The sequence below is a fragment of the Eurytemora carolleeae genome, unplaced genomic scaffold (genome assembly GCF_000591075.1).
Source record: "Eurytemora carolleeae unplaced genomic scaffold, Eaff_2.0 scaffold441, whole genome shotgun sequence".
NCBI classification, from domain to species: Eukaryota; Metazoa; Arthropoda; class Copepoda; order Calanoida; family Temoridae; genus Eurytemora; species Eurytemora carolleeae.
Window position 1 is genome coordinate 221,750 of NW_019396326.1, and position 17,920 is coordinate 239,669.

Sequence of the window (17,920 nt, forward strand, 5' to 3'; positions counted from 1 at the left end):
AACAGGACTGGTCAGGCTGAGGCCCAGCTCGGATATTCAAATCTCCATCGGTTGTGGATGGGATCGTAATTTAAAGTGACCTTTATTAATGGTTGGCATGTCCGATTCACTACAGTGCCTTTAAAAGCTTTGTCTGATCAAGTATGACTTATACATCCATATTCATAATTTTAAAAAATGATTATTTAGAAAACCATAGAGAAATTTTCAGAATTAACGCCTTACAAGCTAGAAAAACAACAACATCTTCCACATTATTGACTGAATAAAAGTTTCAAAGGCACCTTTCTAAATCTGGCATTTTTATATTTTTAAATAGAGAATCTCTTAACATTGTTACGACACACCTTTTAAGGGAAGTTTGCCCTGCCTCACTATATACCCGACAAAGGTCTGGTATTCCAATTGATAATAACATTGCCGAATATAAAGTGTATGTGAACCCCGCTAGATGGTATGCGGGACTGAAGTATATTTTCTCACCCGTTCTTTAAGAATTCAGATAATCGTCCTGGTTTAAACTCGGTTCCTGCCTCTTTTACGCATTATTGAACTTGGTTCATACAACTTCCAATGAATGAAAGCTTTTAAATTCCTAAAAGATGAGGTTGTTAGCCATGAAAAGTAATATCATTATTTTATAATTTTCCTTTAATTTTAAAACAAAAGAAAACACAGTCGTTTTTTTTGCTTCGCGTTTAATCAGACGCTATTAGACATTCATGATTGTTAAACAAAGGTTTATGTATAAGTTAACGATGTATTTGAAGAATTAAAAAAACTTCACTTATTTATAAAAAAGCTTTATTTTAAAAACGATCATTTCGCTTTTATTTCATTTTTCGTGAAAACTGCCCATTTTTAAAAGTTATATTTATCTTTCTGTAAAATTTGAAAAAGTTCTAAATATAAATACAACTTTCCCAATAAGATATATATGAGTTAGGACAAGATTAAATAAAGTTTAAGAAAGTTAAAGTTTTCAGAAAAATGGCGGCGGCCAATGTTGGGACTGTCTCCCACGGGAAACCCAGGTATATTTTTAGAATATTAGAATATTAACCATGAATGCCAGAGGTAGTGCTAGGTAGTATATTAATTAATCTTCAGGAAGATGGGGTGGGGGGGGGGGCCGAGGAGGGGGCTCTGGAGAAAAGGTTCGAAAGAAAAGAATTAATTTGTGGAGGAGCATATTGTCAAACTTACAGTATTTATGTTCTCTAAAAGGCCTGGAACATGGTCGGAATTTGGTACTGTTGATCTCACCAAAAAATGAACTAATTTTTTATTTTTAGAAACAAAGAGTGAAGTTAATATTTTTGAAAATCTCTAATTATCCTATGAGAGTTCAGTTTGTTAAAATTGTATCAGAAACATCGAATAATTGCTGTAAGCCAATGGGGGATTTCAGTAATATTTATAAAAATTAAGAATTATACAAATATATTGTCAAGTACAATAGATGGCAACAGAAAATTCGACCAACCATACGAACAACGTCACAAGTGTCAAATGTAAAAAGAAAGACGACATGTCCTCTAATTAGTTTATATGATTTCAAAGATTCAGCGTAGTTAAATGTCTTCTTCTTCGTAAAAAAATATTTACAACTCAACTCTCTGTATATCTATGTAAACTAAATCATTTTTATTGATAGCTTTTTTTTAGACACAGAATTTGAGTTAACACTTATGAAGTAAATACAGCTGTACTGAAAGTGTACGCATTCTGTGTTGCCATCTATTGTACTTGAAAACCTATTTGGAATTATATATTCAGTATTTTGCCTGGACGTCGGCACTCTATAGCTGTTGGTCAAAGTACGCCAACATTTGGAGCTTCAACAACAAGAAGAAAAAGTATTCAGGTATTCAGTCAAACTTATCTAAAATTTATTTAGTTTAAGTTTACTTTGGACAGTATTAATGATCTAACAAACTTAATACACACAAAAATGCAAAAATTGTTTGTTTTGCTAAATCCAGTTATATTTTAAAACTGTATGCAAAAAAAATTCCAAAAAATAATATAATTTTTTGAATAGCCATATGTGTAATTAAGAAAAACTTAAAATGTACAAATTTCTTTTGACAAGTTGTATGCAAACAATTTTCAAAATTTCTTTGCAAAATTTGTGCAATCCGTTTCCTTATATCATAAGCTTTCTCAAAGCAAACATTATCAAAATCTGATAACTGAAAGTGGGTCAAATCAATGATTTAGTTTGTTACACGAAAAAGTAGTCAGTCAGGCAGTGTGCCTGAGGATTCAGGCAGTTAGTTTAAAACCTAGGTTTTAGACCTTAAAGGGAGGGCTTTGGGTATGTAGGAAAAGTCAGAAAATTTCAACAGTCTCAGACCAATACGTTTTGAGTTATGTAAAAAAACTACAGATGATGGAGGTCAAATTACCCCCCCCCCCCAGGAAAAGGGTTAAAGTATTTAATATTCCGTTAACCAGCGGCAAAACCTGATAACTTTGAAATCATTATCAAACAAAAATAATTGTTCATGAAAAATAAAGAACGAAAAATAAAAATAAAACATAGGGATGTATTTTAGGATATCGGCGACATAACTTAATTTTTATGCTAACAATTTTTTAAAATAGAATTTTCATATTATATTTAGGTTCCCCCAACCTAGGAGCTCACCCTGTATCATGATCCTAGGAGCTCACCCTGTATCATGATCCTAGAAGCTCATCCTGTATCATGATCCTAGGAGCTCACCCTGTAACATGATCCTAGGAGCTCACCCTGTATCATGTTCCTAGGAGCTCACCCTATTTCATGATCCTAGGAGCTCACCCTGTATCGTGATCCTAGGAGCTCACCCTGTATCATGATCCTAGGAGCTCACCCTGTATCATGATCCTAGGAGCTCACCCTGTATCATGATCATTAATTTCTATTTCAGGACAGTATTCATCATCTTACACACAACATGAGTATAGGTCTTAGAATTGCACTCAGGAACAACTTTTAAATATTTTTAACATAGAATAATTCCAATTTACGAATAATTTCTATATTTCGTGATCAAAACTGTAAGACACCGAGTCTTCGCCAAAAATAACCTGATATCTTTGCAACCCATTGCCAAACTTTGAATTCTGTTAGATGAACTATATTATAAGTTTGAAATAAATATGAAATACATCAGCAAGTTGCAAAGATAAAAGAATTATAATTTTTTAATTGTGACAAATACTTTTTTTATCAATGTTTTTGAATGCAAAGTTTTTGCACACAGAACAAAGATTAGAATAGAAAGGAAATTAGACAATCCCTCGGTATGTAGTTTGTCAGTCCCTTTCAGTCTGAACACGAATTCAAAGTGCAGTACAATTCATGTAAATGTTCACAAATCATACACAGTCCATTATCCGTTAAAATTTCTTATTTTTACAAAGTTGTTAAATAACTTTTAATGTGTGTATTATTTATTGGTTAATTAAAATCATTATTTTATTAAACATCAACACGTAAATATCGTCCTTTGTATTAAAGTGAATAATCGCAGAAATGTTCCAGGGCCAAAAAGGTTACACGGCACAAATGTGTGAAGTACACCTACAGTATAGTAACAGCTCAACAAATTTTTTTTACAATTTTTCGAGTTAATTCCACTCTGTATTAATCTGTTCTCTTTGTTTTTGCATGCAACTTTTGAATTTTGAGTTATATAATTTCTCTTTAATTAAGAAACTGATCACTCACACCCAACACAAATTTTCTCATCCTTATATTTTTTACAACTAAACCAGGTTGTAAAGATATAAGAATTAGAGTAATCTAAGTTTGAGCGAAGTTGTCAGTTTCTTTGTTTATGAACATTTTGCATTTATTTTTGAATAAAATAATTTAAATATTGTTATAAAGGACCAGTAGAGACTGTTTACAGTTAAATGATGAAACTGTTTTTGACAAGGCGAGTAATTTTCTTAATTATTTCTATTTTTAGCTTTTATCTGTTTTATATTAAATTAAATCTAAAAGAACTGTACACGTACTTTTAGTTGAAAATTTAATTAAATATGAACATATATGAACATAATATGAATATGCCCGATGAACAACGGTACCCTTTGTAACAGTAAAATTATGGAAATGTCCATATTTTTCTTCACAAAAATTGATAAATTATGGTCTGCTAAAATGTAACTTACGGATTTTAGACAACAGTAATAAAAACATTTACATTTAAAAGAAAAAAACCGAAAATATCTTTACCATTCCGTTGATCACATAAAGGTCAAAAAGTCCTTTTAATGAGATTTAATAAGAAACGCCCTCTTTCACCCTTTCACCCATTATGAAATAATTTGAATTCCTTACTACCAAACAAATAGACAATTATCTTATCTAATTGAAACAGGTGTAATCTCTGTTTGTTTGTCCAATCACAACTCAGGAACCCATTGACTGATTTGCCTCAGTTTTTTATTGGGGAACTCGGGAGACCTACGGGAATGTTCTTAGCTTGGTTTTGAGATTTTACGTGTAGTTGTTCGACTTTGAACGGGAAAAAGCTAAACTTGTAATTAACAACAAAGGGCGGAAATAATAACTGAGGCCTGGCTCTGCGCTAGGTTCCGAAGCTAGTATTAGTATATTATTAATCTACGTTTCTTTGTTTGTATGTCCGATCATAACTCAGGAACCTCTTGACCAATTTGCCTCAAATTTTGGTTGGGATACTCGGGAGAACCAAGGGAATGTTCTTAGAATGGTTTTGAGATTATAAGTTCAGTGGGTCTACTTTTAAAGGGAAACAAGCTAAACTCGTATTTTAAACGAGTAAACAGTGAGGAGTAACTATGAGTAACGTGGGCAACACTGGGTTCCCAAGCTAGATCTAAATTTAGTAGCAAGGAATCAAAGAAAAAGAAAATATTTTACTGTTGAAATTTCTGAACAAATATTTGAAAAATTGCAATATTCCAACTATATTTGCAAAAACTAGCTAAAATGAAAATGTTTTCAAACAAGTTGTGCAAACCATCACAAATTATACATTTTTGCATCATGTCCAGTTTTTTTCCAAATTCCAAGTATTTTTGCTTCCTAATTAATTCCAAGTTTCTTGTTTTAAAATTGTATTAAAACCAAGTATCCTAAGTATTCTGTATTCCAAATTCTTGGTTTCTTGGTTACCTAATTTTCTAAACTTAAATTTCATAGTTTCCTAGTATTTTAAATGCCAAGTTTCTTGGTTTTCTAGTATTATACAAATTCCAAAATTCTTGTTTTCCTAGAATCTAAAATTCCAAGTTTTGTTAGTTTCCTAATATTTTAAATTAGAACTTTCTTTGTTTCTTAGTACTTAAAATTCCAAGTTTCTTGGTTTCCTATTATTTTAAAATACAAGTTTCTTGGTTTCCTAGTTTTCTAAATTCAAAGTTTCTTGGTTTCCTAGTATTTTAAATTCCTAGTTTCTTTGTTTCTTTGTATTTTAAATTCGATGTTTCTTGGTTTCCTAGCTTTCTAAATACAAGTTTCTTGATTCCCTAGTTTTTTTTCTAGTATTTTAAATTCCTAGTTTCTTGGTTTCTTAGTATTTAAATTCTAAGTTTCTTTGTTTCCTCGTATTTTAAATTCAAAGTTACTTGGTTTCCTAGTATTTTAAATTTCTAGTTTCTAGGTTTCCTAGTATTTTAAAATCCAAGTTTCCTGGTTAATTAATGCTGCAGCAGCTTTCTAATTATTTTGGTAGCTTTGGTAATTTCTTTTATGTCTTGTTAATTACTTGCATGCATGCTTAATGTTGATCAACTTAATTCTAAAACAAAGAAAATATTGTTTTATTATTAGATTCTTACTTACAGTGCATAAATATAAGCAGAATATATTTTCCACCCAGAATATATAATTTTAACTTTTTTTTATAATGGTTCTAGAAATAGGGCTGACCAAGTTCTCATTTTTTTTCAAGCCTTCGTTAACGGAATATTCATTTCGTTAACGGTATTATTAAATACTTTTTGAAGTTCCCGTTTGTTGTAACGATCTCAATATCATATATTATTAATGGCATTAACGGAAGATATAAAGATATTTTAGAACGATTTGATTATTTTACAAAAAAATAGCTGGACAATTTTGTAGACAACATTCGAAGCATAAAAAATCATTAACATACATAAATTTATAATATTTAACAATTCACTGGGGAGGGGGGGGGGGAACAAAGAATACATTAAAAAATTAAAAATAGATTTTTTTCATAAGAACATTTTAATACGAAGAACAAAGTATATTAATAATTCTAGAATTTGAATTTGATTAGACTATTTGTTTATTTTATAATCACAATTGTCACACTGTTTTTAATATTAAAATTATTTTCCTAAAATTGCTATATTTATTACAAATTTTAATTCATTGTTTAATATTTGAACAAATATTACGTCAACAACTATAAAAGGATACTCATGAAGCATGAATGCTTTAAAAGTGATTTTAAGCATTAACTTTCAAGTGAAACACGTCATTTGAGAGCTAAAATGGCAAAAATTATTTGATGAAAGTTTAAACATTAGAATTGTAAAATATTAAGGAAAAAAGTATATCATCCGTAATCTTAAAATAAAGACACGTATTATTCGCCTCAAAATCTTATTTTCAAAGCCTTATAACCCCGTGACAATTAGATTTTTTTAATTTCCAACATGGAGAAAAAAAATTGTGGAATTAAACTTATAAAAGTCACTTCAACCTGATGGTGCACACTTTAAACTTTGACTATTAGACCTTGTAGAAATATTACTTTAAAATATGAAAAATCTGCGACTTAATGTGACTTAAGAAAATATTGTTAAAAAACTTATTTAGTTTCTCTTAAAATAATCTGACGTACATTTTTTTCAGTAATGCAATCGTCCCATTTAAATATCGTTTTCATTGCTCTTCAAGTTTTTATTTTATTTTCTCCGTTTGATTCCAAGCTTCACTGGATGTTTAAGTTAAATTTAGTTTAAGTGTGTCATTTGGATTAGGATTAAGATCTAAATGGGAATTTCCTGTTTTAAATAGATGGTCTGCGTTTCAGGGATGGTTTGTGGGTTTAGGGATGGTTTGTGGTTTCAGGGATGGTTTGTGGTTTCAGGGATGGTTTGTGGTTTCAGGGATGGTTTGTGGTTTCAGGGATGGTTTGTGGTTTCAGGGATGGTTTGTGGTTTCAGGGATGGTTTGTGGTTTCAGGGATGGTTTGTGGGTTTAGGAAATAACTTCAATATCGGAAAGAAAACATAAAATCAATGATTTTTCTGGCAAATCAGTTTTTTATGCATCTGATTGAAGAACAAAAAACAGTATTAATCAAATCACAATATAATTACGTTTAAAATAAAACCTGAACAGAAGAACAAAAAGTGGTCAGCCGCGCCGGGACAATAATTAGTAGTTAGCCGGGACAAAAAAGTGGTCATTAGGGACAATAAACTAGTCAGCTGGAAAAGTAAAGTGGTCAGCCGGGGCAATAAAGTGGTTCTAAGTTTAAACCACTTTACTGTCCAAGTTTAAATAAATAAAGGGAGTTTTGATAGGAAAGGAAGGATTTCCTTTATCATAAATTTTGGCCGACTACTCCAACTTTAATTCTTCCTATAGATAGATCATCAATCAGTGGATAAATGATGCAGCCTTTAGATATTTTACTAAACATTTCTAAAGTACTTGGCTTACAGGGCGCTTCACGCTCATCTTCTATTTCAATCGTGAACATTTTCTTTTTCTATACATAATAGAAACAGAAGAAAAAATCGGGAATTTTATAATTTTTTTGTTGGATTTCCAAAATTTAATTAAAATTAATTTTGATGGAGGCAAAGTTATGAAATTTAGATCATTTATAAACCTTCCCTGAGGTCATATGAGGTCCCGGACAAAATTTGAGCCCGATATCGGTTAAGCCGTTTTGATGTTTATTGGATACAATACAAACACGTCAACAAACAGCCAAACAAGCATAGTATATATATAGGTTTTTTGGCCTGGGAAACATCTTCATTTTTATGATCTTTAATTATTGACAACTTTTTGTAAAGGTAGCTTATTTAAAATACCGATTGGGACCTTTTATTATCTTTCAATTATGTTTTTTCCCTGAAAAATTGAACAATTGACAAACAAGCTTCACAGGATTAAACTCCACTCTAAGAAATTTTAAATTTTAATTTAACTAAATGTGAAACCGGAACTAAACTTAATTTTGAAGAATCATTCTTTAAAATTGTTTATCAGAATTTGTTCAGTCAAAATTTAAAGACTAGTGCATTTTAAGTTGTCAAGTGGTCAAGTGGCCTAAAATTTGAAAATCAATAGCTGTTGCCTATAATTCAAAAATTACATTGCTGTTGCCTAGAATTCAAAAATTACATTGCTGTTGCCTAGAATTGAAAAATAACATTGCTGTCGCCTATAATTCAATAGTGGATTCAAAAATTACATTACTGTTGCCTAGAATTTGAAAATTATATTACTGTTGCCTAGAATTGGAAAATTACATTGCTGTTGCCTAGAATTCAAAAATTTAATTGCTGGTAGCTAGAATTCGAAAATTGCATTGCTGTTCCCTAGAATTCAAAAATCACATTGCTGTTGCCTAGAATTAAAAAATTACATTGCTGGTAGTTAGAATTCGAAAATTGCATTGCTGTTCCCTAGAATTCAAAAATCACATTGCTGTTGCCTAGAATTCGAAAATTACATTGCTGTTGGCCAGAATTCAAAAATTACATTGCTATTACCTAGAATTAAAAAATTACATTGCTGTTGCCTAGAATTCGAAAATTACATTGCTATTGCCTAGAATTAAAAAATTACATTGCTGTTGCCTACAATTCGAAAATCAAATTGCTCTTCCCTAGAATTCAAAAATTACATTGCTATTACCTAGAATTATAATTTGAAATTGCTCTTGCCTAGAATTCGAAAATTACATAGCTATTGCCTAGAACTCAAAAATTACATAACTCTTATCTCTTCTAAATTCTATCTTCTATACATTTAAACAAATATGCATATATGAGCAAAGAGCTTTATTATATAGATGATCATTAATTTTTTTTTACGAAAATTGTGTTTAAAGATAAATTATACCCACTAATTACAGAAACTAATTAAGAAAATATAAAAAATAGTGGTTTTCAGACGCTTCTCGATTTATTAATAGATTTAGCTTTCCTATTCATGCAACCAGTTTTTCTTCATAAATCAATAAACTAAAAAATGGCGGAAATTTTTCTGTTTTAAAATGTGTAATAATTTGAATAAAATTTTTTCACTGACAATAAATAATAATATTCGTCAGGAAAAGGTGAAATAATTTTACGAAACTCTGATTTTAGTATTAATTTTTTATAGTAATCTTAACAACAACAACAAAAAAACGCATTTCACGAGTTATGATTTAAAATTTAGTTAAATAAGCATGAAACACACAGTTTTTGTTCGGTGTATACACAGAGAGTTAACTTATTAAGTTGATTTTTAACCTACTTTTAAAAAACATCAAATACACAACTGATAGATTAAATGTCGTCTTTAAATTCCACAGTTTGTTACCAACTGTATGTTGTCTTGTTTTCTCGTTTTTCTTTCCTGAGGTGAAGGATTTTTAAAAGAAAAAATTTTCCCCATTGTTAATGAAAAGTTCAAACAAATTTTAGAAAAAAGTAAGCTTTGAACTTAGTCCCCGTACCTATCATTCATTTATACTTTTAATAAATATTAAATTTCAGGTTCTCAGTAGAAGAATGCTATCAAACCATTTCAAGGAGAAAGATCTCAGGTTAAATAAACTTTAAAAAGAATATATTTTTCCTTAACTATATCGAGTGACAATTATGTCGTTGGAAAAGGGTAATAACTAATTTGTTAAATATGTGAAACTCAATGAGAAAAAATACTATTCGACTATAGGAAAAAATCGAATTTGTTCTGCAGGGTAAGCATGGGTTTCCTAAAATAATGTGAGGCAATTCGGTCCAGTTGTTTGGCCAGCAATAGCTAACATATATACAAATATACGAATATATAAATATATGACGAAGAGCTGTATTATATAGTAAATTTTATTTTGATAATCTTTACTTTAAGGGGGGATTACACAGAGGTAACGAAAAACTTTGTAGAACCTTTGAATTTTAATTTTTACAGGGTTAATAATTTTGTTTTTTAATAACAGGGTTATTAAGTTTGTTTTTTGATTACAGGGTTATTAAGTTTGTTTTTTAATTAACAGGGTTATTATAAGTTTGTTTTTTAATTACAGAATTATTAAGTTTGTTTTTTAATTATAGGGTTATTAAGGTTGCTTTTTAATTACAGGGTTATTAAGTTTGCTTTTTAGTTACAGAGTTATTCAGTTTGTTTTTTAAGTACAGAGTTATTAAAATTGTTTTTTTTTTTAATTACAGGGTTATTAAGTTTGCTTTTTTTTAATTACAGAGTTATTAAGTTTGTTTTTTAATTACAGAGTTATTAAGTTTGTTTTTTAATTACAGGGTTATTATGTTTGCTTTTTAGTTACAGGGTTATTCAGTTTGTTTTTTAAGTACAGGGTTATTAAAATTGTTTATTTAATTACAGGGTCATTAAGTTTGTTTTTTTTAATTACAGGGGTTATTAAGTTTGTTTTTAAATACAGGGTTATTAAGTTTGTTTTTAATTACAGGGTTATTAAGTTTGTTTTTTAATTACAGGGTTATTAAGTTTAATTTTGAATTACAGGGCAATTAAGTTTCTTTTTAATTACAGGGTTATTAAGGTTGTTTTTAATTACAGGGTTATTAGGTTTGTTTTTAATTACAGGGATATTAAGTTTGTTTTTTAATTACAGAATTATTAAGTTTGTTTTTAATTACAGGGTTACTAAGTTTGTTTTTTAATTCCAGGGTTATTGAGTTTGTTTTTTTAATTACAGGGTTATTAAGTTTGTTTTTTAATTACAGGGTTATTAAGTTTTTTTTTAATTACAGGGTTATTAAGTTTGTTTTTTAATTACAAGGTTATTGAGTTTGTTTTTTTAATTACAGGGTTATTAAGTTTGTTTTTTATTTACAGGGTTACTAAGTTTGTTTTTTATTTACAGGGTTATTAAGTTTATTTTTTAATCACAGGGTTATTAAGTTTTTTTTTTTAATCACAGGGTTATTAAGTTTGTTTTTAATTACAGGGTTATTAAGTTTGTTTTTAATTACAGGGTTATTAAGTTTGTTTTTTAATTACAGGGTTATTAAGTTTGTTTTTTAATTACAGGGTTATTAAGTTTGATTTTGAATTACAGGGTTATTAAGTTTGTTTTTAATTACAGGGTTATTAAGTTTGTTTTTAATTACAGGGATATTAAGTTTGTTTTTTAATTACAGGGTTATTAAGTTTGTGAGCTCTAAGAAGGAGGATTTAGAAAACGGAGAACAACATGACGTGGAGGTGAGATAAAAAATAAAAATAAAGAAATTTGAAAAAGAATTTATTAAAAATATTAAATTATTCTGTTTTGTATTTTCTTTTGTGTTTTAATTAAATTTTTCTAATTTGTTACTTTTATATTTTTCTTTAATTCCCCGAAGGATTATTTCATCAAGCTACTTTAAGGAAATTGTTTGGATTATATTGTAGATACAGATGTAAATCCTCACTGTAGTGATGTTTTTATTATTTCAGAATTTTTTAATATTATTTCATTGAAAGAACCCTTGCATTTCAAACTCTCTTATTACACATAATTCTCACTTGTAGATTAACGTTTAGATAATATAAATAGGTCAAGTTTTTCTGAAGAAAAACTCTGTAGTATTGTAATGTGTTTACTTAGACCACAATCTTCCAAAGTTTTAGATTTCAAATTTGCTTGTGTTATCAAGAAAACTGTGTTTATCAATGTTCGAAACAACCTGTAGTCTTCAATGCTTACATGTTCAGAAAGTTATCTAGGTTTCTAAAACTTCTGTTGAAATGTCAAAAATAAAAAATGTCTGAAAAAATGTTTAAAGAAAATGTTTAATTGGAAAGCAACCTTATTTTTCTTATGGTGAAAATCAATAAAAATTGAGCATTAATTATTTATTAATATATAATCATATAGAAACTTGAAATGTTAAAAACTATTTTTGACCCATGATAACATCTTTAGTTTTACTTAATTATATTTTTGGTAGTTCTGTTAGCAAGTTCTGAAAATACCCCCCCCCCTCCACACCCCCTACAGTTTAAGAGGGGGTAAAAATGCACTCTGTGCAAGTCACTGCTGTAATAGATTCTCTGAAAGATTATATAAATCTGAAATTCTTCTTCTTCTTCCATTTATTCCTTGGAGTTTAGAAGCCCATGTATTATTCATTATATCAATTCGACAAAATTTGACCGTTTCCTACATCTAGATATTTTGGGCCTTGACCCCCCCTCCCCCCTTCATATTTTCTGAGCTTATAAAGATGAAAATGAGGTATTTGTTGGCATTCTGAAACCTGATATATTTACACAAAGAAAAAAGAGCTTTAGCATTGGGAAAAAAAGTGTGGGGGGCCGAGGGGGGGGGGGGGGGGTTTGGGGCTCCCAACTAGCTATTAATTTTAATTTGTGAAAGTTAAACTTTTGAATTTGTTCAGCTAATTTTGGAATTTGTAAGATTTTTATGATTTGGAAAAAATTGTAAATTTGGAAAAAATTGTGCTTTTTCATTAATTGTTTGCATTTTCTATTTGCCTTGTAACGATGTTTTAAACTTGTACAAAGCCTCTCTACTATCAAGTCTATGCAACACTGTACAATATATCTATAGAGAAAAGTATTAAATATGTATGGCAGGATCTAGCTGGCTGCCTAATATTGCATGCATAAAAGTGTTGGCACTATACCTTGCATTAACCCATACTGGTACTTCATCTGCATTAGCCCTCGAGATAGTGTTAATTGTAAGTTCTTTTTATAAGGGTGCCAGGACAAACTCCGGAAAGACAAACTCCGGAAAGACATACTCCGGAAAGACAAACTCCGGAAAGACAAACTACTGACGAGACAAACTCCTGAAAGTACAAACTCCTGAAACACAAACTCCTGAAATTATGAAATTTTTCTCTGAATGAAATATGATAAAATTCATAAACTTTAGGAGAATTTACTATATATTTTTTTTAAATATGGAAACAAATTTTAAAGATTTAGAAAGTTTATATGTTAATAATATGAGTGTCAATAGAAATGTTACTTTCCAAAAAAAACAAAAATTTGTTTTTTTCTTTATCTTTTGATTTACATTTAATATCTGTATTTAAATTATTTCTATGAACTAAATAAACATAATATAAATGGCTTAGTATTCTAAAAAGTATAAAGGAACTGATTGCTCACCTTCAAGGCTAATTTTCTATTTTATATTTTTAAAACCTTTTTTTTAAATTCTTTGATATTTTAAATAATCGATTCATTTAATGATTTTGATATTTTAAATTTAGATTAAAATTAAAAGGTTTACCCATCAGATTGCAAAGATAAAGGGCTTAGAAAATTATAATTAGCGGAGAGTTCCTTTTTATGTATCTCTACTCAAAATCTATTAATACAAAAACTAAAACTATTTCGTAAATAAACTTTGTTGTAAAAATGATTCCTTACAACTTCTAACAAAAACTAAGCAAAAATATGGCTAAATGGTATTACTAAAACTGCAATTCTGATCAAAATTTAATAAAAATGAATTTTATAAATTTAAATTTTGATATAATTAACATTTCTTCATTTTCTCTACTTAACATTTTAATTTTCTCTACTCCACAATTCTAATTGCTCTACTCCACATTTATAATTTTCTATACTCCACATTTATAATTTTCTCTACTCCACATTTTCAATTTTCTCTACTCTGCATTTATAATTTTTTCTACTCTACATTTATAAATTTCTCTACTCCACATTTATAATGTTCTCTACTCCACATTTTTAATGTTCTCTACTCCAAATTTATAGTTTTCTCTACTCCACATTCTTATTTTTCTCTACTACACATTCTTAATTTTCTCTATTCCTCATTTTTCATTTTCTCTACCCCAGATTTTTAATTTTCTAAACTTAACATTTTTAATTTTCTCTACTCCACATTTTTAATTTTCTCTACTCCACATTTTTAAATTTCTCTACTCCACATTCATAGTTTTCTCAACTCCACATTTATAATTTTCTCTACTCCACATTTTTAATTTTCTCTACTCCACATTTTTTATTTTCTCTACTCCAGTCTAAATTCAAAATATAGAAAAGATATTTATGGATTTTTATCTTTTTTAGATTTGGATAAAAAGGGAAGATGGACATAAGAAGAAACTTGATATTCAAGGAAAGTTTTACGATAAGAAAATAGTTGTCAAAGACATTCTTCTCGATTAAACAGTGTGTGTACAATTTATGACAACATGAACTCTAACGTAACGCTGAGTTCATGGTAACTGGAACGGACTATTTTCACTATGTTCTATATTGGTTAGGAAAAATAATTTAATGGACAGGTTTATCAAGTAGTAGAACTGAACTTTCAGTTTGTTTAACTTAATTTGTGATGTTGCATCATAATAGAAGTTGCCAGTTTTCAACGGCGTTAAAATTCCAAATATTCATTAACTGCCTTTTCCTATACTGAACTCGCCTTCAGTATTAACGGGTTTGGGTTTAATTTTCATGAAATAGAGAGGTCGATATTAAAAAAATTACATGCTCGAGTCTATCATACTTGAAACAATAAAATTTACCGAAAATTGTAATTGAATTTGAAAAGCGTCTTTTCGTTTTTAAAAATTTTCGTTATTAATTCATTTAGTTAATTTAAAATTTTTTTAATGGTTATTTATTAAAAACTGGAATTTCTAATAAAATGTCTTAATAATATTTCTCTAATTGGGCCCTGTTTGCATTTTTTCTTTTTTAAAATTATAAACTGCTAGTGAGGGTTCATAGAGAGGAAGAAATGGAGGCCAAAGTGTACAATATCATCATAACAAAACTCAGGTCAACTTTTTAATTTTAAATTTTGGTAAAAACTTGTGAGATATTTTACTGCGTTTTGGTTCTTTCTGAAATTGTTAGAAGCTTAATTTGTAAATTTTAGCAAAAAATGTAATGTATCTAAATTCCCCTGAACAAAATTTTATTGGAAATCAGGAATTGAAATTCAGTTCTGCGATTGAAATAACATTAAATTAAATTGGTGACATTTTTAAAGAATTTTCAAAGCTTTTTGGAAGAAAACCTTTGTGTTTTTAAATTTGAGAGGAACATCTTTTTTCTGAAAACCTCCTCTTGTATTTCTAGATCTTGTCCACAAGGGAAAATTTATTATAAGAAAAATAGNAGTGCGGATATATAAGTTTTTGACTAAAATAAAATAAAATAAAATTTAATGTTTCAGGGAGTATGTTCTCAGCAAAAAGCAACGAAGAAGGAATGTTGTTTTCATTCAAAGAGTTATAACACATTAAAATAATTTTTTAACTAGCTGTAAAGTTTAAACATTATAAAATCTGAAACTGTTTAGTTTTCAAACTTTTCGTGTTTTGAAAGGAATGATACAAGTTGGCCAATTAAACTGTAAACTTATTGAAGCCAAGACATGATTAGAATATAAACAAACATTTCGACCCTTCAGTTCCTTTCTTTGTACTCCAGAACACTTCTTAATCTCAGATCCATCCATACCGAGATTTCTGGAAGATTCAGAGGAACAAGGTCAGTAGAGATCAACTCAAAGACATGGTCAAAAACTTCGTTTAGGTCAAGGTTAAAGGCAAGGACAAGGAAAGGTTAATTGAGGTCAACACAAGGACAAATTCAAGAATTTTGTCAAGGTCAAGGTTAAATTCAAGGACAAGGACTAGGTCAATAGAGGTCAACTCAAGGACAAGGTCGAGAACTTTGTCAAGGTCAAGGTCAAAGTCAAGATGAAGGAAGAATAGAAAGACAAGGTGAAGAGCTTGGTCAAGGTCAAGGTAAAAACTTGGCCAAGGTTAAGGTTAAGGTCAAGGTAAAAGTAAAGTTCAAGGTCAAGTTCAAGATCAAGGTCAAGGTCAAGGTTAAGGTTAAGATCAAGGACAAGATCAAGGTCAAGGTCAAGGTAAACAGCTTTGCGAAGGTAAAGGTTAAGTTCAAGATCATGGACAAGGTCAAGGTTAAGGTCAAAAACTTGGTCAAAGTAAAGGTTAAGGTCAAGGTCAAGGTCAAAGTCAAGGTCAAAGTCATAGTCAAGGTAAAGGTCAAGAAAAAAGTCAAGGGCAAGGTCAAATAAAAGGTGAAAGACAAGGCGAAAGACAAGGTCAAAAAAAGGTCAAAAATAATTGGTTAAGAGCAATGCCAAGAACAAGGTCAAGGCCAAGGAAAAGGTCTAAGACAAGGTCAAGGACAAGATCAAAGACAAGGCCAAGGACAAGGTCAAGGATGAGGCCAGGGAAAAGGTCAAGGATTAGGTCAAAGACATGGTCAAGGACAAGAACAAGGTCAAATTCAAGGTCAAGTTCAAGGTCAAGTTCAGATTTTTATTTAAAGAAAAATTTGCATTTACTTTACAGATGTATGTTATGATGATGTGAATTCTGGTTTTGAAAACAAGATAATGGTTCTAGAAAATCTTCCAATGAAAGGATATAGGTTAGTTTACCGCCTTTTCACATTACCGACCCATTATACACACAATAGCGGAATGTTAATTTATTTAACTGTTAAATAAAATCACATTGCGCATTTCTATGTTACAAGCTTAAAAAGTAGTATACATACTACATTTACGGTAAAATAAAAATGTTTTTTAACCATGAGTGCCATCTATAGGCTTTCAAGCGAAAGAAAACTTTCTCGAAAAAATTTCACAATTTTTTTCGCATATTTTCGTGAATGTGAAATTTACGAAAGGAAGCAAAAACTAAGCGAAATTTTGTGAAAACAAAAATTTGCGAAACATATTTTCGCAAAATTTTGCGAAAGATTTCCAAATTTTGCTGGAAAACTTTTGATGTTTTGTAAGCAAAAATTGGTCTTGGTAACCCATGGTGAAATAAATTTCCCTAATTTCCCTGTAAATAATTAATAATACAATTGTGTGTTAAATAATTATTTTTTAATTGCTTTGCATGGAAAATAAAAGAATTATAATTACTATAATGGCTCTTGTGAGTTTGACTTATTAGACTGGAAAACATTTAAAGTGTGGATCTATTTCTCTTCACTACAATGTTAAAGGGAGTGTTCGCGAAAAATGAAAGTGGGTATAGACTTTCGTCGAAAAATAATTAATGGTGATTGCTACTAATCTTACATCTGTCTGTTGCGTCTATCAGGAATAAATTGTTAAAAACGACTCAAACCTATAAACTTAGCGTCAACACAAGTTCAGAAAATTGCAATATCGACTCGGATCGTAAAAAATCAATATAATTCCAAACAAATCATTCAGATATTGCAACCTACAATCATCGATAATTTTTAACGCATTCGTATAAAGTTGATATTTTGTAATATCTCTTACTCGTTTCATATACAAATATAATATACTTCAAAGGACGTTTATTTCGCTGCTTGGTGTCTCTGCTCTCGATGCTTCTAGATTTCAACGTGGAAAAGACTCCAACAACACCTAGCTACAAAAAATCGTCGTTTTAAGTGCATCCAGAGTGCATATATGAAACAAGTAAAAAATGAAATGAAGTTGATGAGCCTTTTTTAAGCAGGCTAGATCTGAGTAGTGTAATAGTACTACACACCCTGATTTAAAAGCTGGAAGCTCTCACCGCAAAATCTGTGAGGATTTTGCTAATTACCTCTTAACCCTATTCCCGCTGGGGGGGGGGGGGGAAATAAGCTCCCCCCTGTAGTTTTTTTTACATAACTCAAAAAGTATTGGTCTGAGGCTGTTAAAATTTTCTGACTTTTCTTACA

General features: G+C 29.7%; 1 protein-coding gene across 1 annotated transcript; it reads left to right on the forward strand.

Moving 5' to 3' along the window:
• The first annotated feature begins 983 nt into the window (after nucleotides 1–983).
• On the forward strand, nucleotides 984–17,637 carry LOC111700995 (uncharacterized). The gene is made up of 12 exons (XM_023472099.1): nucleotides 984–1,034; nucleotides 1,780–1,867; nucleotides 2,919–2,974; nucleotides 3,884–3,932; nucleotides 9,745–9,794; nucleotides 11,374–11,437; nucleotides 14,291–14,339; nucleotides 14,941–15,004; nucleotides 15,405–15,437; nucleotides 15,642–15,721; nucleotides 16,558–16,636; nucleotides 17,544–17,637. The coding sequence occupies exons 1-12, from the start codon at nucleotides 991–993 to the stop codon at nucleotides 17,620–17,622; spliced, it is 735 nt and encodes a 244-aa protein (XP_023327867.1). The 5' UTR covers nucleotides 984–990; the 3' UTR covers nucleotides 17,623–17,637.
• The last annotated feature ends 283 nt before the right edge of the window (nucleotides 17,638–17,920 follow it).

Coding starts and splice junctions, on each gene's coding strand:
- LOC111700995 (XM_023472099.1), top strand. CDS start 991: ATGGCGGCGGCCAATGTTGGGACTGTCTCCCACGGGAAACCCAG. Junction 9,795..11,373: donor TTCAAGGAGAAAGATCTCAG/GTTAAATAAACT, acceptor TTTTAATTACAG/GGTTATTAAGTTTGTGAGCT. Junction 14,340..14,940: donor GAAGAAACTTGATATTCAAG/GAAAGTTTTACG, acceptor ATAAACTGCTAG/TGAGGGTTCATAGAGAGGAA.